The 19,270-nt window shown below is 38.6% G+C and overlaps 3 protein-coding genes across 3 annotated transcripts; all 3 read right to left on the reverse strand.

Moving 5' to 3' along the window:
* Window positions 1-405: 405 nt before the first annotated feature.
* On the reverse strand, window positions 406-10,174 carry LOC131790693 (LIM domain kinase 1-like). The gene is made up of 19 exons (XM_059107941.2): window positions 9,921-10,174; window positions 9,711-9,846; window positions 8,820-8,929; window positions 8,303-8,497; window positions 7,702-7,810; window positions 6,941-7,260; window positions 6,561-6,641; window positions 5,948-6,017; window positions 5,479-5,565; window positions 5,033-5,120; window positions 4,899-4,942; window positions 4,615-4,674; window positions 4,154-4,225; window positions 3,361-3,524; window positions 3,193-3,242; window positions 2,703-2,758; window positions 2,525-2,572; window positions 2,006-2,112; window positions 406-1,438 (listed from the first exon to the last, which is right to left on the reverse strand). Exons 1-19 carry the CDS (start codon window positions 10,016-10,018, stop codon window positions 1,285-1,287), a joined length of 2,049 nt encoding a protein of 682 aa, XP_058963924.2. The 5' UTR covers window positions 10,019-10,174; the 3' UTR covers window positions 406-1,284.
* Window positions 10,175-10,708: 534 nt separating this feature from the next.
* LOC131790635 (uncharacterized) lies at window positions 10,709-13,901 on the reverse strand. Its single transcript, XM_059107867.2, has 5 exons — window positions 13,596-13,901; window positions 12,999-13,055; window positions 12,179-12,356; window positions 11,513-11,646; window positions 10,709-11,230 (listed from the first exon to the last, which is right to left on the reverse strand). The coding sequence occupies exons 1-5, from the start codon at window positions 13,743-13,745 to the stop codon at window positions 11,129-11,131; spliced, it is 621 nt and encodes a 206-aa protein (XP_058963850.1). The 5' UTR covers window positions 13,746-13,901; the 3' UTR covers window positions 10,709-11,128.
* A 664-nt stretch (window positions 13,902-14,565) lies between these two features.
* LOC131790687 (uncharacterized) lies at window positions 14,566-19,043 on the reverse strand. The gene is made up of 5 exons (XM_059107933.2): window positions 18,754-19,043; window positions 17,163-17,219; window positions 16,483-16,657; window positions 15,835-15,965; window positions 14,566-15,212 (listed from the first exon to the last, which is right to left on the reverse strand). Exons 1-5 carry the CDS (start codon window positions 18,901-18,903, stop codon window positions 15,114-15,116), a joined length of 612 nt encoding a protein of 203 aa, XP_058963916.2. The 5' UTR covers window positions 18,904-19,043; the 3' UTR covers window positions 14,566-15,113.
* Window positions 19,044-19,270: the final 227 nt, after the last annotated feature.

Raw genomic sequence — 19,270 nt, forward strand, 5'->3', positions numbered from 1 at the left:
AGACAAAACAGAAAAAAGCGCTTTCTCCCGCGCTCAAAGTAGTTCACCGATTTTAACTTTGAGCTCATATTGGCTGATGATGTTAAACCTCATTCTGACTGGTCGATGTGATTACTGCTTTGGGCTTTTCGATACTAAAAAGGAAGACTACCCGATTCCACAGCTACAAAAGTAATTGACCGACAGGTTTGCGGGATTTTTAGCTCGTAATATTTTTGTCCCAGGTTTTCCTCAACCATGGTAGAGGACATCTAGTCTCACTGGAAGTTATAAGTCAGACCTGGCTCTGAAATGAAGGTTCTACACTTTTACCTTTCATAGAAAATTGACTAAGAACTTTTTCGAGAGAAGTGGAAAGTCCCCCCACCCCCCGCCGGTGGGGACACGAACCATCATACGCAGATGTTATAAAATCCTGATTTTATTCCAATTTGGTAACACACGACCGGTCATTGTGACAAGTGGAGAGTATAAATAACAAAAAAAACTCTAAAGATTCTCCGACGATTGGTTTTCGCACGTCAGTAACTTGACGCTTTATTACAACTGTTGATAGTCAGCGCGTGCTTGAGTAAAAAGGGGAATGAAAAAATAAATCTATTTACAATTCAGCGGTGTAAGACAATGTGCTTTGTTCGAGTACTAAATTCCCAAATTACCCATCTGGTTCCCAGAGCCACGCTAACCACTTCGAGAACTGTTTATCTCAGGTTGAGTCGAAACTCGTTTTCTTCTGTCGATTTTCTAATGTTTTTGTTGTTGTTGTTGTTGTTGTTGTTGTTTTTTTTTTTTTACCAGCCGACCAAGTAACAAGAATTATCCATTTCTCATAAAGCCTTGTAATTCCTGTACAGGCCAGGAGGTTCGCAGCTTTAAGGAAGTGAGTAGAGTCAGTAAAACTGAGAAAAATTATACGCGGTACGACTGCAGTTGCACGCATTGTTTCGTTTTTTTCATTGTGAACGACCCGACAACTTTTCCTTTAAAAGGGGAAAAGCTGGTGCGAACGTCACATTCGTACATGTCACCCAAGAGGAAGAGGGTGAGGGTGAACAGACTGACGCCTGACCGCTGACAGAGTTGACACGGGTGGAATCCACCAAGATATATTCACAGGACGGTTCAGCTTGCCACAGGAAGCGATCAAATCCTCCAAACTTGGTACATGATAAAGTTGCTGGGAGGGAAGGAATCCAAGCTGCTACAGTGCTCTGGAAATTGCCCAAGGACAAGCAACGACAGAGGCGAACAACTGTCGTTTTGGCTATGATAGAAGGATCTCGTTCATGTCTGCCCGCTTCCTTCATTACTTTCACTGATTTTTCTCATGAGGGTGGCAGGTAGAAGAGTGAACCTCATGTCAGATGGCAAAGGCAAACCAACGTCTAAATGAAGGAGTAAGGCCTCCAACCACTTCTCCAGGTCACAAAACTCGGGTCTGTTAGAGGAGGACAAAAGTACTTCAGTAAAACGCAAACATATCGTGGCCACCCACTAAAGTCTAGGCAATCTCAGAGTCAAAAACCGCACATAGAATTTGTTTGACTTCTCTGCTTCCCAGAAAGCGTATTGCTGTTTTGATCACAAAAGACCCAAAGTGCTTCAAGCGAGGGAAACCCAAGACTCAGGCAAAAAACGTGTACAAAAAACCAAGTTACCACTGTTGTTAATTATTTTCCGCTTTGGTTAAAGAAACAATATCTTTGCTTGGATTGATTAGAGTAAAATTCAAGACTTTTTCTCATAACCAAAGAGCCTAGAGCCGAAAGAAATCTCCTCAATATCCTTGGCAAACTACCCAACATATTATGGCATAAAAGCTGTAATATAACGAACTGATTCAATCAGTGGTTTGATAAACATCAGAAGAAATGTCACCGGGTAGTTCGCCATAAAAATGATTTTATAGCTTAATGTTCTGAACCCTGTTGTCATTTGCTACAGAAATAATTTGTGTGTACGTACTTTGAATCTGTAATTCCAAGCAAGGAAACCTTTCTTTTACCTCTTATCTGAGTCCAGATCACAGCAAAGGAAAGCTATTTTGTAAAATAACTCGGGACATCCCTCACAAAACTCTTTACGGAATTTCTCCTCATCAATTCCAAAATTCTGTGGACACAAAAGCGAGAACGATTAATACGTGACCGAATTTTTTAAGAAAGCAATGACACTGATTAAGTTGATAGTTCTCTACATTTCCCGCAACCTTATCACGCAAAATCTTTCTTTCGCTTCAACTCTAGGAACCAATTGTTTATTTCCCCATGAAATGCAGCGAAAAGGACGTTGAAGTTATACCAATATATCCACAGCTTATAACTTTGTCTATTTTCAGCACCTTTGTACCGAAACTTGTTATGAAATTTGGAGAAGATCTGTACAGATCACTTCGAGGATCAAACAATTAATTTATGAACTCCTAGCGCTTTTTTAAGTGTAAATAGAAGACAAGATTTACCCAGGCATAGTCAAACTAAAGCAACTAGAATTATGAAGTTAAGAAGTATAAGAAAATTCTTACTGATAATCGAGGGAGGAAGTCTGGATCAGCCTTTACTCGGCCAATTATCTGAAACAAAAAAGGAAGGTGGTGATAGTGGAGCCTCTAGAACGTGTAAATATGGAGATTGACTGTGGAATTTAAACAGGAATGACATGAAATGACAAAGCAAATTGATCCATGGAGGTAAAAATCATACCTCGCATGTTAAAACCCCAAATGAGAAAACGTCGACCTTTTCATTGTACGTCATTCCTAAAAAGATAAATGAAACAGATGATGAAAAGGGCGCTACGTAACAAGCAAGGCAGCACTCGACCCAAGACGTCCAACTTGCCAGAGCACGATTCCACAATCCCTTGCCAGAGCCCTACCTCCCCCTTCCAGCGAGGTGCGGGTAACCCAGCAATTTCAGTGAGGTAATCGTTTTGTCACCCCCCCATCCTGGCATTTCGTAAGGTTTTTCTGACAACCTACCAATGTCCATTTATACTCCTGGGTTGAGAGAGGCATTGTGTAGGTACAGCATACTGCTTACATATACACTTAACTCACTGACCAAACCAGAGCTTGAATCCAGACCTTTCGATCAAAAGCTCAGCGTACTAATCACAAGCCACCGCGTCTCAAACAAAAAGTGAAGCCCAACCGTTTTTGCTCGAGCAAATTAAAGTAAAAAGTCAACTTACCCAACATCATTTCTGGCGCCATCCAGTACGGGGAACCCACCACAGTGTACCTAAGAAACAACAGTGATTTACTACGTTATAGTTAGATTCCGGAAGTAAATATAATAGTTAGCATTCCGAATTAAGAATCATTTTCTTTAGATAAGAACCATCACAAAAGCATCACACCTTTTCTTTGGAGGAGGCGGCTTGTTGCCGGTAGGGCTTCGTGTTTTTCGTCCTGAAGAGGGAGGTATGGTCGATGATATCTGATCAAGAGGCGATAAGGGTTTGTCTCTGACCACACGAGCCAAGCCAAAGTCGGCCACAACCACTGACATATCGCCTGACTCCTGCACATGATGAAAGAAGGAGGATTGTAGTAAAACTAATACATGGAAACTTGTGCAAACTCGATTTGAGTAACTGCTAAACACTACTAAAAAAGTGGGCCTTAAAGCTGCTCTAATAATATGTTCGTTTGAGAGAAAGGGATAGTTTGGTTGTGTGACTCCCGTGAACGCTATGTATCGAAAGCAATCCCCGTTGTTATTTTTTTATCACGTTTTGTGATTGGTCCAGAAAAATCGTGCTACCCTCTCAACCAATCAGATGCAAAATAAAATCGTTTTGCACGCTTCAAACAGTTCGCATTTCATCACTGTGATTTTTTATTGGCTTTTGCTTTCTTTCTTCTGATTTGCCGCCGTAATCTTTAGTTTAGGTTTTACGATACTCCTTCTGAGTGCGCTCCTGATGGTCCTTGGTCCTTCCTCAATGCAATCAGCGTAATTGTTTTCCTCAGCCAATCGCAAACTTCCTAATATTTCCAACACATGATTCCGGTTGCAGAGTTACTACGTTATGTCTGAGCTGGTGACACAGGTTTGGTTTTCGTTTAAAATATTGCATTCATATGGATAGGAAAATAGGAACAAAAAAAATCTCCTTTACAAACAAATCATCAAAACAGCCAATTTACCTCGTCCGTTTCAACCAGGCAATTCTTTGAGGTTAAATCTCTGTGCATGACGTTCATTGAATGGAGGTAAGCCTGGCAAAAGGATTGAAATAAAGGAGCTAACAAAAACATTTTACAATAAATAAAAACAAATGAACTGAAAAAATGAATTATTCTTACGGCCCTCTGTGAAAGTACACCATTGAGTATGGACTTCCAATCTCCTGAGAGTAATAAAGGTAAAGTCTTCCAAACTTTACATTTGCACATGTAAATTAGAATCTGCTTTAATTAAAAGGGTTTATATGTTCTAGCGCATGATCTGAAAGCCTGTTCTCCCTTGATTGACAAGCAAGCATTTCTTCCTTGACTAGTTGTGGTACTTTGGCATTAAATCACCTTTTTAAATTCTCATTATTAAACTTCTAGACAAAGTATCAGGATATTAGCATTACAATTCAATCAGAACTTCTCCAACTCACCATTCCAGCTGCTATATCTTTGGCAAATCTAATCCTCTGCAACCATGGCAATTGTTTACCCTACAAGGAAACCAAACCTCTGAAATAAGTTTGAGCACAAATTAATACCATCACAAATAGAGGTTTAAACACCTGAGTTCAGTCAATACAAAACTGGACCATGTGGAAATGAGAACATAAGCACATAAAAATTCTCATAATAAATCACAAGGTCCACACATATCTTACAAGTAAGTTCCACCTTTCTTCCTAAAGTCAGTAGAACAAATAACAAAATTTCTTACCTTATCCTTTAGAACTTGGCGCACTGTACCACCACCAATATACTCTGCAAAACATCAATGTTTTAATCAACAAAGACCTTATCAACTCCTCCTGACTTTCCTTACATTATAAATGTATTTAGCAAAGGGCTTACCAGTAATCAAGTTCAAGGTCTGGTCTCTGTACAAAATGCCTATGAACCTCAGTACATTAGGATGATTCAAACTCTTTAGCAAAGCAACCTGAAAAAGATTCAAACTATTATTTTAGGAGCTAACAGACTAGCCCCTCTTTGGTACACCCCCTCTCTAAAAAGGCCCCTCTCTAAACGCGCCCTTTCTAAAAAGCCCCCTCTCCAAAAAGCCTCTCTTTACAAAGCCTCTTCTCTCAGAAGCCCCCTTCGCAATGCCTTCTTTGTGATAAGCCCCCCTCTAGCACCCTCCCCTTATCACCTAAAATGGGTTTCCTATGGTTTTGAAGAGGGCAGCGGTTGCTGAAAATTTGATGGCATTGGGCATCAAGTTTCCTGGTAGTCCTATATATACTGTGCCTGCTAAAAGCACTTGTCCAACCAAGCTTTATAAAGAAAATGTAACTTACCTCCTTCAAGAAGCTCACTTTAGCTGTTTCATCATAATTTAGAAGCTCCTTCATCACCATCACCTCTCCACTCTGTCTCTGTGTCACCTTGGAAAAAAAACAAAGGCACAATTACTATGCATCCATGAAAGAATGTACTAGATAAGGTCTTAATTTAAGAAAAATATGTATGACATCCTGACTGAACTTTACGTTTGATTGTTCAGGTGAGAGTAATCCTGAAAAAGACTGTTTTGGAAATAGCAACTGACATTTCGACCAGCCAAGCAGAAGCCATTATCTGAGTCAGGTTAACTTAATGAAGAGTTGACTCAATGACTCATCAAGGTCATCATTGACATCCTTCTGGTTGTTGCAATGTCAGTCACTGTAATAGACACTGATCCCTTTTGGAACTGCCTTTCTTCAGACAATCACACAACTGTTCAGATCAATCATTACTCCAGGGATAAAGTCACTTGCTGCATACCTTCCTCACTTGTCCAAAAAAGCCTTTTCCAATCACATCTCCAAGGACCAGATCACAGGGCCTGAAGACCCTTTATAAGAAATCAGTTATATAGCATTAATTTCCTTTAGATCTCTATGTAACACGTCTGTCATACTGAAAGTTACACACTGAGTTCTGTAACTTACCCTACCTCCTGACAAGAAAAGATTAAAAAGATGTTCAATATATCTGTACTATGTATTTGATGGGTTTGAGAAATGATTTTTACTAATTTTGGTTTTCTCAATATGACTGATGAGTCAAAAGCAGTCAGTCGTAGGAAAACAAGACAACCAATCCTTTCATTTGCTCATGAAACTTAAGAACAATTTCTGGAAAAAAAAGCACTTAAATAAGCAAGTCATGCAATAGAGTTAAGCCTGCAAGACATAAAAAAGGGAAGTGCTTTGGACTACAGTTGAAAATTGAAAATTTTCAAGGAGTTAATCTACAGAGCATTTTGACTAAACCACAAATTGAAGTCAAATGTACCTAATGTAACCAGCAAAACCTGAATTGGGCTGAAAGTTTTTTTGAGTATATTTGGCAAATAAATAAATAGATAAATGAACACAACATTGCTGAGTATTACCTGTTGGCAGCAGTCTCTGACTTGAATGACTGAGCTCTGTGAATTGCTGATCGTAACTTGAAATTGTCAGACAATGAATTACTATTGAAAAAAAAAAAACCAAGGAAAGAAATTAGACACCAAAAAATTATCAAGGGCTTGTCCAGATCAAGAGAAAAATAAACAACCAAAATTTGCTCTAATGTTGTTCAGAGGTACCAAAATGCACAACCAAGCTGAGCATCCACCCTTGAACTTGCAAAAGAGATTTAAAAGAGGCTTATTCAGCTGAAAAAGATGTGGTTAAAATATAAAAGTTAATTTTAAAGCTTAAAGAAGCTATCTTGTCATCATTAAATTTTTGCGACTAGCTCTCAGGGAAAACCAGACCAAAGAATTACCTTCTTGGAAGTGAATTTGATCGCATAGCAGGCTTTGTTATCTTCTTTCCACTAGCATCTTTCAAAGAATCTCCCTCCCCATTAATGAGTGGGGGGTTTTCTGAGGATGCTGATGTTTGACAACGCCGTAGTTCCCTTCTGGAGAATAGAGATATTGACCTGTTACGAAAGCTTTTATCTTCAGCAGTTGCCCCAGATTCACCATCAGAATCAACACTGAGTAGTCTGCACTGTTTGGGTTTCAGGTCAAGTCCACTTGCATTTCGTTCAAGGGTAATTTCAGTGATCTCATTTGACTGGGACGTCAGGAGAGAAGCAACCTACAGGGGTTAAAAAGAAATTGCATCTTAAGTTTTTCAAATATGATTGACATTTGTTTCCTGTTTACAGCCTAGAGTTGAACTTGTGTTCAGCCAAAACCCAAACAACTCTTGCTGGCATTAAATGACACAGGATATCCAACTGAAAAACCATAAGAAGCTTAATTTTTCTAAGTCTGTAACAACCATACACTTCATTCAGGCTACTTCTTTAATAAGTCATTCTCAGCCCCCTTCTTCTTTGCAAATATAAGGAATTCTCTTGTTGTATATCCAGTGTGACACATATCCTTAGTGCAAAGTTTCCCTACAACAGGTTTCACAATATCTTAAAAGCAAATAGCTAATTCTAAACCACCTCAGATTTTGACTGGTTATCTAAACATTTCCCAATTGACCTCACTCACTGCTCACTAGATCAATTACCAGTTCTTTGTTTACCTTATCAATAGTAGAAGGAGACACAAAAACTTTGTTGACCTCCAGTACCACATCTCCAACCATGACATTTAATGTATCACAGCTCTGTGACTTTTTGGTTGTTTTAAACCTTGTGGTGATAAAACATTTCTAATTTAATATATTAAAGTACAGGTAAGACTACCAAGTACAAGTATTTCAGGACAATCATAGGATTATTATGTTCTCTATGTTTACCTGTTGAAAATATAGATAGACTGAAAAAATATATTTGACATTCATCCAGTTGTTTACATTTTCTTCAATACAGGTTTAAGCCTCTCAAAAAGTTCACTTTCAACATAATTTTCAATTTTGTACCATTGTGCATACCAAATTTAAAGTAAATTTCAGAGAAAAATTAATAAACAAAAAGCACCAAATATTTTAAACCTCCATAATCTGTTTCACAATTTGTAAATACCACATGGGTATTAAAATAGTAGACAAGTTATATACCATAAAAAGTTTTATACTTTGCACCCAAAAAAGATATTCGAGATTACACACAGGTAGATAATTTATTTGTATAAATCAACAAGCTATATTGAAGCAGAAAAGTTGTGTGACAAAATGAGAATACCCTTTGATAACAAGAGACGTCTCAGGTTCTTTCTCCAAACTTCTAGATTTTATAGACCTCTTTCTTTCCCTCTTCACAATTTCTACTTCAATTTTATGATTGCTCAGAGCTCCAGGAGTCAGATTTAAATGATGAACAGCATGTAAAGAAGGATTCCACCAAGACTCTTCTTTTCCTTTCGTGAAACATGTACAGCTAGGGTTAAAAGTATTTCAAATATTGTAAGAAAATTGTTTGGATTATTGTTGCACTGTAATACAATTATCAAAAGGTACATGAAATTGTTTTTTGTCTCTCAGGGTGAAACTAAGAGAGGCTTCCAAATAAAACCCCATACCTGTGTTTTTGAGTAAACTTTTTGTTTATTAGAGGAAGGAGAGAAGAGGAAAGCTAAATAGAGCATTAGTTATGGGTAGATACTTGTATAGAGAATGATCTTTGAGTCACTTTTCATGTACTCCAATATTTGCAATTTTACTTTACAACTACATAGACTAAATCACGTGAAACATAATACCATGTCAGTCTATGTTGTTCAAGAAGGACATAATCATCTTCTTCTCCCAAAAATTGTTGACAGTTTCCACATGAAAAACATTCAGTGTGGAATTTATGATCAGCTACAACCTGATTGAGAAAATTTAGAAGAAACATATTCAATACACGAAGTTTGTTCTATCTTTTCATATGTGTAACTACATGTTCATGTATTCAACTTCTGAGTACCATAGACTTGGTGGCACTTACTGCAAGAGGTAATAGTACACCTTGATGGAGATTGCAAATCACCAACTTGAAAAATTTTGGTTTAATATACAAAGTTTTCAATCTTCGGTACTGCCCTTTCAGTTATCAGTAATTAAATGACTGATTTCTGTTCACTAACCAATACTGATATGCAAATTACATCATTTTGTACACATTAAATTCTACTGACTAGTTACAGAAATCCTGTTCTACACAAAATATTTTTTTTAACTCAGCAGGTGAAGAAGTTATAACTTCCTGTTGTTGCTATAAAAAATGCATATTAATTGAAATTAGGGAAAGTTCCTGAAAACTGAAATGGCACAATCTGTAGCATTCCTGAACAAAATGAAAATTTGATGTACATTCACTCTATGATGCGGAAAATTATAAAGATTAAGAAGTGTTAAATCGGTAAATTAAGAAATATACCAAACATTAGCGATAAATTGCAATGGAAAGAGTTGAATCAGTGAATGAAGCTCAAATGAAATATTCGCCCCTTTACAACGGAGAAAACTATTGTCAACAATGTACAAGCGGTGGATGAATGGTTTACAAGATAATTAAGACCACAAAAGCAGTATCAGATTTACACTCAATTGAGCAGACTTAAGTAACAACACGAATTAAATGTAACACGATAGATTATGGCACACACCACTACAAGTCCACTAATTTTTTGCTCGCAGACGTGACACTTAGATCGGAATTTTTCCGTGTAGTCCTTCTTGCAGTAAAGCGTCTTTCCACGGGCATAGTACGTAGACGAAAGTTGCCGTTTACACTCTGAACACCTAAAGAAAGATTGTGTTAGGGAAAAGGCATCCGGAAATAAAGGAATTCAGTTTTCCGACGAAAGAAAACTTACTTGAAGCAATTGCGGTGCCAGTTGCTGCATAACGCTTGTATGGGTGTATCATCCTTCTGTAGCAGACTACTACAACTTACGCACACCGCGTCTTCCATGCGAAGCAAAATGAAATATATAGGGCAGACTCAAGAGAAGAGTAAATGCGTCATTGTATAATATTGTCTACCAGGTCATTTTTTTTCCCAACGTATTTATATCCTTGGTTGCCCCCTACATTTTGTCGACGGGTGATATTTTCCGCAATTCAATCAGCAGCCTGGCCTTAAATCAGCGGCCTGGTTGCTGGGCATTCCTCGATCACCACGGAATCCCAGGAACGATGAACAAGAGAAAAACTGAAAACAACAACCACTCAGCTGAGTATCAGAAGTTTTATAAATAGCGGAGATGAAAATAGGGCTATTTATAATGATGACTGCTTTGAATCGGAAAACTTGTGGTAGCGATGGGAAAGGAAACGGTAATCATGTACCTGGAACAATTAAAGTTGGACTAAGGGACGGGGATCAAGTTATTCGTGAAGATCAGCTGTAGCGTGCGGGTACAGCTGCACTTTCCACTCAAAATCAAGAAGAACATGCAAGTATGAAAATGTTATTTTTTTGCAGATATCACAGTTGCCGAGTACTCTATTTTAATTGCCTTCTCGAGTCCGATCTTCGTTCCTCCGCTCAGTTCCCAGACAGTGGCTTATTATAATGCCTAAGCCCGCAAAGAAAGCAAGTTAAGGGGATCCGTTTTTGCGAAAAGCTCAACACACTCGTCACAGGGGTTTGTTTCTCGTCGGTACCGATCTTTATTCAGATAAATTAGGTACAAAGTATCACATTGGAAGGCCAAACATGAAAGGGATAGAATATAATTTTCAGTCGGTTTACCATCGGATTGGCGCCAAAAGAAAAACGCCGCTTTATGCGTAAAAAGCTGGTATTGGCGAAAAAAAAATGAAAATGCTCATAAAAAAATTTGCTTCCTAATGTGAAGGGAATATTTCTTCAACGTCAACTGTGACAAAAGGAATGAATAAGTAACTGACCCAAACTCAATCTCCTGGGACTGATGGTTGGCCCCTCAATGAAATCTGAAAAGTCACAGCGAAACTGGAATAGCCGTAAACTGCAAAATGATTTATGAGAACAAAAGCATCCCCACAAGTACGATCATCCTCCCACCCCGGACAAATGCGTTCCTGGTAAAGTTCAAAACTATTTATAGCGAGGGATCGAAGGATATTCCGGGGGAGGTGCACCTTGGTTCATTTTCTGCGTCGTCACTCCAGAGGGCTCCACAACAACAACTGTAGTCGCCTGATAAAAACAAAAAAAAACAAACAAATAGAGAAAAAATTATCAAATTCGTCTGTTGACAGAGAACGACGTTATGCAAAGAGCTTTCGTAACCAACGGTCATAGAATGTCAAAGAAGCCGTTCTTGAAATATCACGCAATGTAAATCCTACTTCAGTCCTCACCACAAAAAGTTTCTCTTTTGAATGAGTGAGGAGGGGGGGGGGGTGGTTATGGGGGGAGGGGGGGGGTTTGACATCCCAAGAAACAACTGTACAACTGTCTAGGAAACATGTCACTCACGACTTGTCCAGTGCAACAGACTCCCATGCAACCAATGATAGAACCACCCAGCGCAAGGAGGGCTCCGATGCCGTCCAACACGAAGATAGCAAACATACAGCGCTGGGCTGCTGTTACTTTGTCGCAGTCATCCACTGAAAATTGAATTGCAAGAATGGTAGAATAAGGTTAATGAGTTATTTCAATACAATTACCATTGCATATAGGGTCTGATGTATTTTATTTTCTAATAACAGCACTGGCCATAAAAGGAGCCGTAATGTCCGTCGACATACTAGCTCGTCGAAGTGTTGTTTGCTGTAACGTCAACCTTTCAATTTAGTTGGCTTATTGGCTCTTCGCTTAAATAGTGTCAAAAGTTTTTGAGTATTTCTCTTCGATGCGCAAATTTCTCTCAAGATGGAAGAAATAAGCAAAAAAAATCATTTGGGTTAATGAACAAAATATCAAATTGAGAAGGCTACACCTTACAGTAAGCAGCGAGGAAGGCGTAGATTCAGATCAGATAAAAGCGATCGATTTGAAAATTTCACGTTATACTTGTTGCTCAAATTGAAGTTACATGAAACCTATTTTGTACATCCTCCACTCACAGGAAGCCACCCTAGGACAACCTCCTTTAAAAAGACGCGAATGCTCGTCGGACATTATGTATTAGAAGCTTACTGTTCATTGGGACATCATACTCTCCACTGCAGTGGCATGTTCCCTCCGCATTCAAGCTGCAGTGTTCTTCCATCAACCCTTTTAGAATGGTAAGTAAGGTAAGAAGCCCAAATGAGACTCCGGTCCCAGCCGCACACACAACAAACCACAGGATGTCTAGGACAAGGAAGAACGCCATCTGCAAAAAGTAACGAGTAACACATAACTCCCTCTTTTTTTCCACTGCGATTATCAGAGAACTTATTGCTTGTATTAACTCTCAGTAGTATCATTTATTTGCCCGTGATCGCCCCATTTTATTTTTAAATGGCATCTCAGCGTGAAGAAAAAGCCAGATTCATCAGTCAATCAAATTGCATAGAGACAATATATCATGTAAGCTCCCGTCAAGTGTTTCGATGCCAAGGTAAAGAAGATTTAAAGAACCCTTAAAGTTGTTCAAAGTTGTAAGACTGGTTAATCCAACGTCATTGAAAACCTTGTGGTTTTTTAGTTTCCTTTTTTTTTCCAGGGAAATTTGATATAGGGTCTCTTGCAACTGTTTCAGACAAATTGTAATCCTTCCCCGGCCACAGAACATTTGCATTAAAACGATTCTCCGCACTTTTTTTTCCAGCTAAACACTCGCTCAAAACAGAGAAAAGGAAAACAGCAAACATGACAGAGATCAAGACTATGTTATAAACTGAGCTCAGTTTATAACCTCTTCATGAGATAAAATAAAGAAAAATTTTGAAGCGGCTTCAATAAGCAGGTTTTTTCCTGTTGCATCTCTGAACGGTAAATAAGTTTTTTTTTTAATCTACTCTAAATCACTCACAGCTGTTTTGCTTCTTCTCAGCCACGTTATGAGACCAAACACTGCACAAAGAAGTAACTGAACAAAAGAGAAAAATATGTCAATACAGCTTCACTAATAATGTTATGTGAGTTGAAATGGTGGCGTTGCGGCAAAGTATAATAGAACTAGCTGAGCTACGTTAAACATAAATTCGTTGAACTGAACGTAGAATTAAATAGGCAGTAACTGTATATTTTTGATATTTTTCTCGTATAGTTCAAAATAGACGAGAATTCTTTATGTAACCAACGTTTTCCGTTGTAGTTTTCCTGAGAAAAGTTTTCACACGGTCTTTAACATGGCAAAATTTAGGAAAATGTATTGAGAGACTAGCTACTTCTTAACTTTATTTCAGCCCTGCCACCCCCTCTGATCAATGAAAGTTGGGATGAATGTACATTTAACTCTTTGTATGAACAATTTTAGATTAAAAAACATCATTATTGGGGTTAACTGGCGTCCAGTATTGAAAACGTAAAGCAGATTCAAACCGTTATTTTTGTTTACCAATTTCAATTGACGTTTTACAATTCCTTTTTATTTGATAATCAAGACACACATGAATAGATGCCATACCCCGAATCCTGTCCAAAGTCCAGATCCATGTATCCCTCCTATCAAAGCATAAATCGCTCCACATATCATGTCGGCGACTGCGGTAATTAAAATGAAAATTGACATGACGCCAGCAGCCATCGCCTTGCCACGCTCGACAAGATCAGTCATTTTCGCTCTCAAGAAATAATCGTCAAGTTGTGAGCTTAGCAACGAAAGCACAAAACGTCAGGAGAACTGTGAATCTAAGGAAAAGAATTCACGTTCACAACTGATGAAAAACAGTTAGCGCGAAAGTTAATAAACTTTCTGTGAGCTGTGGCAGACTGCCTCACAATTCTTGACCACAGTGTTGACCACAGGATCCCAGGCTCTCTAGTGGCCGTAGATGTACTGTCAGTAAATAAAATTTACAAACGCCAAAGTGTGTCATTTTGAAAATAATCCAGATAAGAATGACGTACTTGCTTGTGTCTTGCTGTAAGGCTCGCTTCTGCAACTGCTTTGAAACCGTTTGGCTTCTTAAATGATACTTCAAATTCAAACGGTCTTCAAACTGCCTGGGTTACCTGTGTCTTTGCTTTGGCGCCCTTTTTTAAGGGTTAAAATATCTCTGTGAGGAAAGAAGTAGGGGGGAATGTCTGTGTTGCGAGAGAATATATCGCTTTTAACGAACTCTTTCAAAATGCACTTTTTAAAATAGACAGAGAAATAAGCGGGGAGGGTTTATATTGGGTAGTTGCGAAAAGATTATCTTGCACCTGACTTCTTAAACAATAACCGTACATGTTTCTGATGCTTTGAGACCAGAGTAGTGCGAGAGAAACGCTGTAGGCAATCATAAAGCTTAATACTCGTGGAATCTTCCAATACTTCATGGAAATCAAATAATTCGATCTTTTTTCTCACAATACGATTTAGATATACAGCTGTCGTTCGGTTAGGTGGGAGACTGCGGCGTCATCCAATGAAGTCAAACACTTACAAAGCGTTGGTTGTAGACAAGTAGGAGAAGTTCTTTATTGAACATAATTCACACCTTTTTACAACGTTCGGGATGTCATGATCCTTTAAACTCAAAAGACCCAAACTTCTTTTTGTCTGAGAGACAGCAAAAGACTCATAATGTTGACTAGTTGACTTGTAATCTCTTAAGCCTTCACACAGATGCAAACTCCTAAAATGTGCAGGTGATACAAGCCTCGCATAGAAGCTCGTTCCCCAGGCCATCGCTCTACCTCCCTGGAGGAAGGAAGAGACAGAGGGCCCTGAGGCAGAAGTTGTAAAACCGAGCACCGAGACAAACACGAAAACTGCAGCCGTCGTCCATTGTCAAAGCGCGCTGGCCAACTGACTTTCGCTGTGTTCAGAATGGCTGTACATCAAATACACTGAACTGTAGGCAACTATAAGTATGATATATGTTAAAATTTAAGCAGCGAAATTTTTTGTAATTTGTGCATTGAACTTTTAAGTGCATTGTATTTCCCCTCTCCTGTCTCCTTTCCTTTTTTTCTCCGCTAGCGGAGACAAGATCACTTAGTAACCTGGCTTTTCAGGGTATTCTGGTGGAGCTTGACCTTGTTGTTGAGTCGTCATCACCACAGCAGGCTGTTGCACAACAACTACGTTGGTTTCCTGGTTAAATAAAAATGTTATGAATTCGGATAAGTACAAATGGGTGCTCTAGTTTTCCGGCCAGGTGAAACGAGATTCGAACAGGTAGACAAGACCACTTCAGGACTAGCCCACGGATTTTTCCACCGGGAAAAATCAAACTCTCGGGAAGTTACTACCTGGTGTTACCCATACAGGTAAGTGCCACCAAACAGATTATGGTTTTCTTATATATTATGCCGTGTACTGGCATGGTTAAGTGCTTTGGTCAGAAAAAAGTTTGAAAGTCAACAAAAAGTTACGAGGGTAACTTATCAACATCCCGTAACTAGAGAGATTTCGTAGTTTTTCTATCACTTTAATGATATTTTAGGTTTCTCTGAATCATCTTGACAAAGATTGAAACCGAGAGATACTAGACTTCCATGACTAGACTTCCGAGCTAACATTACATTTACTAACATAACACCACATTACATGAGATTTTGGTATCCTTTTAAATGAAACCGCAAAAGTAATGAAACAAGTTTGAACCTTGCTTAATTAATCAGTTAACAAGGAAATTGATGTTTCACAACCAAGACGAAATTAAACTCAGGTCTATTGAAGTTTTAATATTTAATAACTAAGCTGCGTGACTTACAGATTTGGCGCAGCAGGTTCCCATACAGCCAATGATAGAGGCAGCAAGAAGCAAAATGGCTGCGATGATGTTAACGAACGTCATGCAGGCAAAACAGCTTTCAATTGTATTGATGTGACTGCATTTGTCAACTGTTGACAAAGAAAGTAGACAGTTAGAGCACAAAAGTTTATAATGGCCACCACGCATGCCTTAGTGAGCATGTGTTGTTTACGTAAATGCTGTTTCGTTAATTTCAGACCCTAAAATGTCTTGACGAAATTGAGAAAACAAGGCCAGAAGACTTTTCATGATCGGAAAAGTACAAGCGAACTTTGATACTAAGACTTGCGAGCAACTGCTAATCACAGATGGAAGCAATTTTTTTTCATATGTGCTGAGTCGCCTCTGTTAATGTAGCTCCATCACGCCTATGATCCACGGGTCGATTCTCTAGTCCTCCCTTTGTCTCATCAATTCCCAGGTTTTTTCAGCTTTCAGAAATTGCCGTTATATCCAAGCATTAATAAAATTCTGTGTTCTTCAAACATTTTCTTGAAAACTTGCTAAAAGAGTCATGTGCTTGAAGTGGGGTGCCTTGCCAGCTAATGATAGCTGTAAGAGTTGTCGCTCAATACCAAGAGCATTTAGAGTTTTCGTTTTACCGACCTGGGATTGGAACCTTCTTCTCAGCATGGCAAACGCACTGGTCTCCTTGTTGTGCGCATTCTGACTCCACCACCTTTCGGATTATGTGCCAGATAAGCCAGGCAATCAGGCAGATAATCACGAAAACAATGGTCACAATTTGCATTAGAATGCTCAGTACCAGGTAACCGATGAGCTGAAATTAAAGAGCAAATTCATCAGTGACTTTCCTGAAAGGACTTAGAGCATATTTTTCCCTGGGAAAGTAAAGACATTGGCACACCCAGCAACGTGAGGGAAATAGGGGGTGAAGCGGGGATGGGTGGGGGAAATAGTGAGTGAAGCGGGGAGGGGTGGGGGAAATAGGGAGTGAAGTGGGGAGGGGTGGGGGAAATAGTGAGTGAAGCGGGAGGGGGTGGGGGAATAGGGAATAAAGGGGTAGAGGTTGCATTTACAACACTCTCTCCTGACCTTTCCCAGAAAAGATTGCCTTAGCAGAAATGAAAACACTCTTCGCTGCTCATAATTACAAACTTCGTTTTCACCGTTGAAAACCGAAGAAAAAGATCTCGACAATGTAGTCTTATAATCCACAACTAAATCAGTAGATTAATAAAAAAAAAAAAGAATATTAGTGCTTATAGGGGTGCGCAATGTTATAGTGGAAAAATCAATACAATATTTCTGAAATGTTCTCTCACCGCTCCTTTGCTCAGTTTGAGCCATGTCACCAGTCCCAGGATGAAAATGATTATGTGCTGTAAACAAATTGAATAAAAAGTGTTAGAAAGATGAAGAAAAAAACTGGACAAGTTTTAACTGTAATTCGCTTTTTACGGAGAAAAAGGAAAAACTTCCTCAAAAAAAGCCGTTAAGTAATCATAATCTAGGAAAAACATTTCCGCTTTTTCTTTATCCTTGTCTAGTTACGTTTCATTCTTCATATACATGTACCCATGTTTTTTCGTCTTTGGAACAGAGAAGCAGTTATTTTAACCATTCCGACTCGCAAATTGAGACCAATCAACAAAATAACAACTCATTCGACAAAAAGTGATCCACTTTCAGCTTTCATAGAAAAAGTGTCTCTGAAACGAACACTATTCAGTTTATTTTCAACGTAAAAGGCATTAAATATTAACATCAAGAGCTAACTAAACTCGTAATTGAGGTACATAAGTTCTAACTTGAATAAACCGCTCTGGTGTATACATTATGTCCTAAGCGATCACCAATTCAACGGGAAACCTCTTCTAGACCAAATTCGTTTGATTTGCGGAGATTTCAATAAGTGTCCGACACATGATTATACAACAGCCTTACATTTGACAAGAAAATATTTCGTAGTAGCCATTATCGAGATCAAAGGGAAGAATTATCAGCCTCCACTAACCATCACAGAGTAAACAGTGTCAACTTATTGAAATAAACAGTGTTAGAAAGGCCATTGTAAATTTTTTTTTAGAAAGCAATCAACACGCAGTGATGTGATTTAATTAGCATAACCTAAGAGGATGATTTTGCATAGATATGGGTCATTTTGCATATACATTAGTGAAGCAAATTGTTTTGAAATATTCCATTTTAGATATATTTTCATGTTTGGAAACAACAATGAATATTTGATTTAGGATAAACGACCGACATTCGCGATTGCTTTGTGGAAGGAATAGGATGAGAGGAAAAAATAATTCTAAGCTGGCCCACTCAGCGCTAGTCGACTGAGAGCCTCATTTTGAATTGTGCTGTAAGTTTACAATTCCCAGTAAGGGCGTTGCTATGCAATATTTTTGAACTGCGTATTTGTGGTGTAAAAAAAAAACCCAATCGCGGGGGCAATTTCCGAACAGTCTACAAATCTAGCAGTGAAATTACTCATGTTTGGTTGTACCAAAAGAATTTTGATTTTCTGAATTAGTATCTGGGAAATACTTATAAAAAACACTTCCATGAAGAAAAAAAGAAAAGGATTACAGTTGACTAGCGGTATTTTTATGACTTAAGCGATCGAATCTGAATATTCTTTGATTGAAAGTGTGTCTTGTTTGTGGTCGAATTATCTACTTAAACAGACGCTCGATAATAAGCCTGTATTCAAGAAAGTGGCTCAGTATTCGAAGGAAAATGGCTTTTATGTTCTCTGAATATGAAACAGTCTGTTGTCAAGGCCCTTATGCAAAACAAACCTGGTCTATATCTATCTTATTCAGAACACAATATGGTTACGATCTGATCTTTGCATGTATTTCCTAAGTACAATTGGCGTAGTCAGGTGATAAGTGTTGAACTTACCGGGAATCCTACCCACAGACCAGAACCATCCTTTCCGCCAAGCGCAGCATAAATGAAACCACATACGAGATTGCAAAGACCCACCGCTCCTATAAGTATGCCTACAATTCCGGCTGCCTTAGCCTTGCCTGGTTCGGCTTCACCTGTCATTATTCTCCAATACTTTCACTACAAAAAAATTGCGATGAAGAATCTGGAAAGACTTGCAACGCTCCAATCTACAACCGTTTCACGTGGTCTCGATGCCAAACTAATTCTCTGCAAGGAAAATGGTCGTAAAAGACTCTTTGCCAAGGCCGTCCCCTGAGATTCTATTGAAAACTTTGTTTCCTAGGAACGAAGTAAATAATCGTCCAAACAAACCATCCCAACCAATGGTACAGTGCTAAGCTCTACAAAGCGTTAATGAAGCCCGATTCTCCAGTTTGGTTGATAAAAAGAACTCTTTTGTTTGAGCAAAATGATTATCGCTTGTCGTTCACATACTGTTTTCGTGGCTACATGGCAAAAACAAATG

Source organism: Pocillopora verrucosa, chromosome 2, assembly GCF_036669915.1.
Source record: "Pocillopora verrucosa isolate sample1 chromosome 2, ASM3666991v2, whole genome shotgun sequence".
NCBI lineage: Eukaryota > Metazoa > Cnidaria > Anthozoa > Scleractinia > Pocilloporidae > Pocillopora > Pocillopora verrucosa.

What these genes read in the sequence shown, in the direction of transcription:
- LOC131790693 (XM_059107941.2), bottom strand. Translation starts at nt 10,018, where the DNA reads ATGGAAGACGCGGTGTGCGTAAGTTGTAGTAGTCTGCTACAGAAGGAT. An exon ending in TCAGAGACTGCTGCCAACAG is followed by an intron (nt 6,018 to 6,560) that starts GTAATACTCAGC and finishes TTTCTTATAAAG; the next exon opens with GGTCTTCAGGCCCTGTGATC. An exon ending in GACCTTGAACTTGATTACTG is followed by an intron (nt 4,943 to 5,032) that starts GTAAGCCCTTTG and finishes GATGTTTTGCAG; the next exon opens with AGTATATTGGTGGTGGTACA.
- LOC131790635 (XM_059107867.2), bottom strand. Translation starts at nt 13,745, where the DNA reads ATGACTGATCTTGTCGAGCGTGGCAAGGCGATGGCTGCTGGCGTCATG. An exon ending in GACTTTGGACAGGATTCGGG is followed by an intron (nt 13,056 to 13,595) that starts GTATGGCATCTA and finishes TCTTTTGTTCAG; the next exon opens with TTACTTCTTTGTGCAGTGTT. An exon ending in TCTGTTGCACTGGACAAGTC is followed by an intron (nt 11,231 to 11,512) that starts GTGAGTGACATG and finishes TGTTTTTATCAG; the next exon opens with GCGACTACAGTTGTTGTTGT.
- LOC131790687 (XM_059107933.2), bottom strand. Translation starts at nt 18,903, where the DNA reads ATGACAGGTGAAGCCGAACCAGGCAAGGCTAAGGCAGCCGGAATTGTA. An exon ending in GAAGAAGGTTCCAATCCCAG is followed by an intron (nt 15,966 to 16,482) that starts GTCGGTAAAACG and finishes CTTTGTCAACAG; the next exon opens with TTGACAAATGCAGTCACATC. An exon ending in GAACCTGCTGCGCCAAATCT is followed by an intron (nt 15,213 to 15,834) that starts GTAAGTCACGCA and finishes TTATTTAACCAG; the next exon opens with GAAACCAACGTAGTTGTTGT.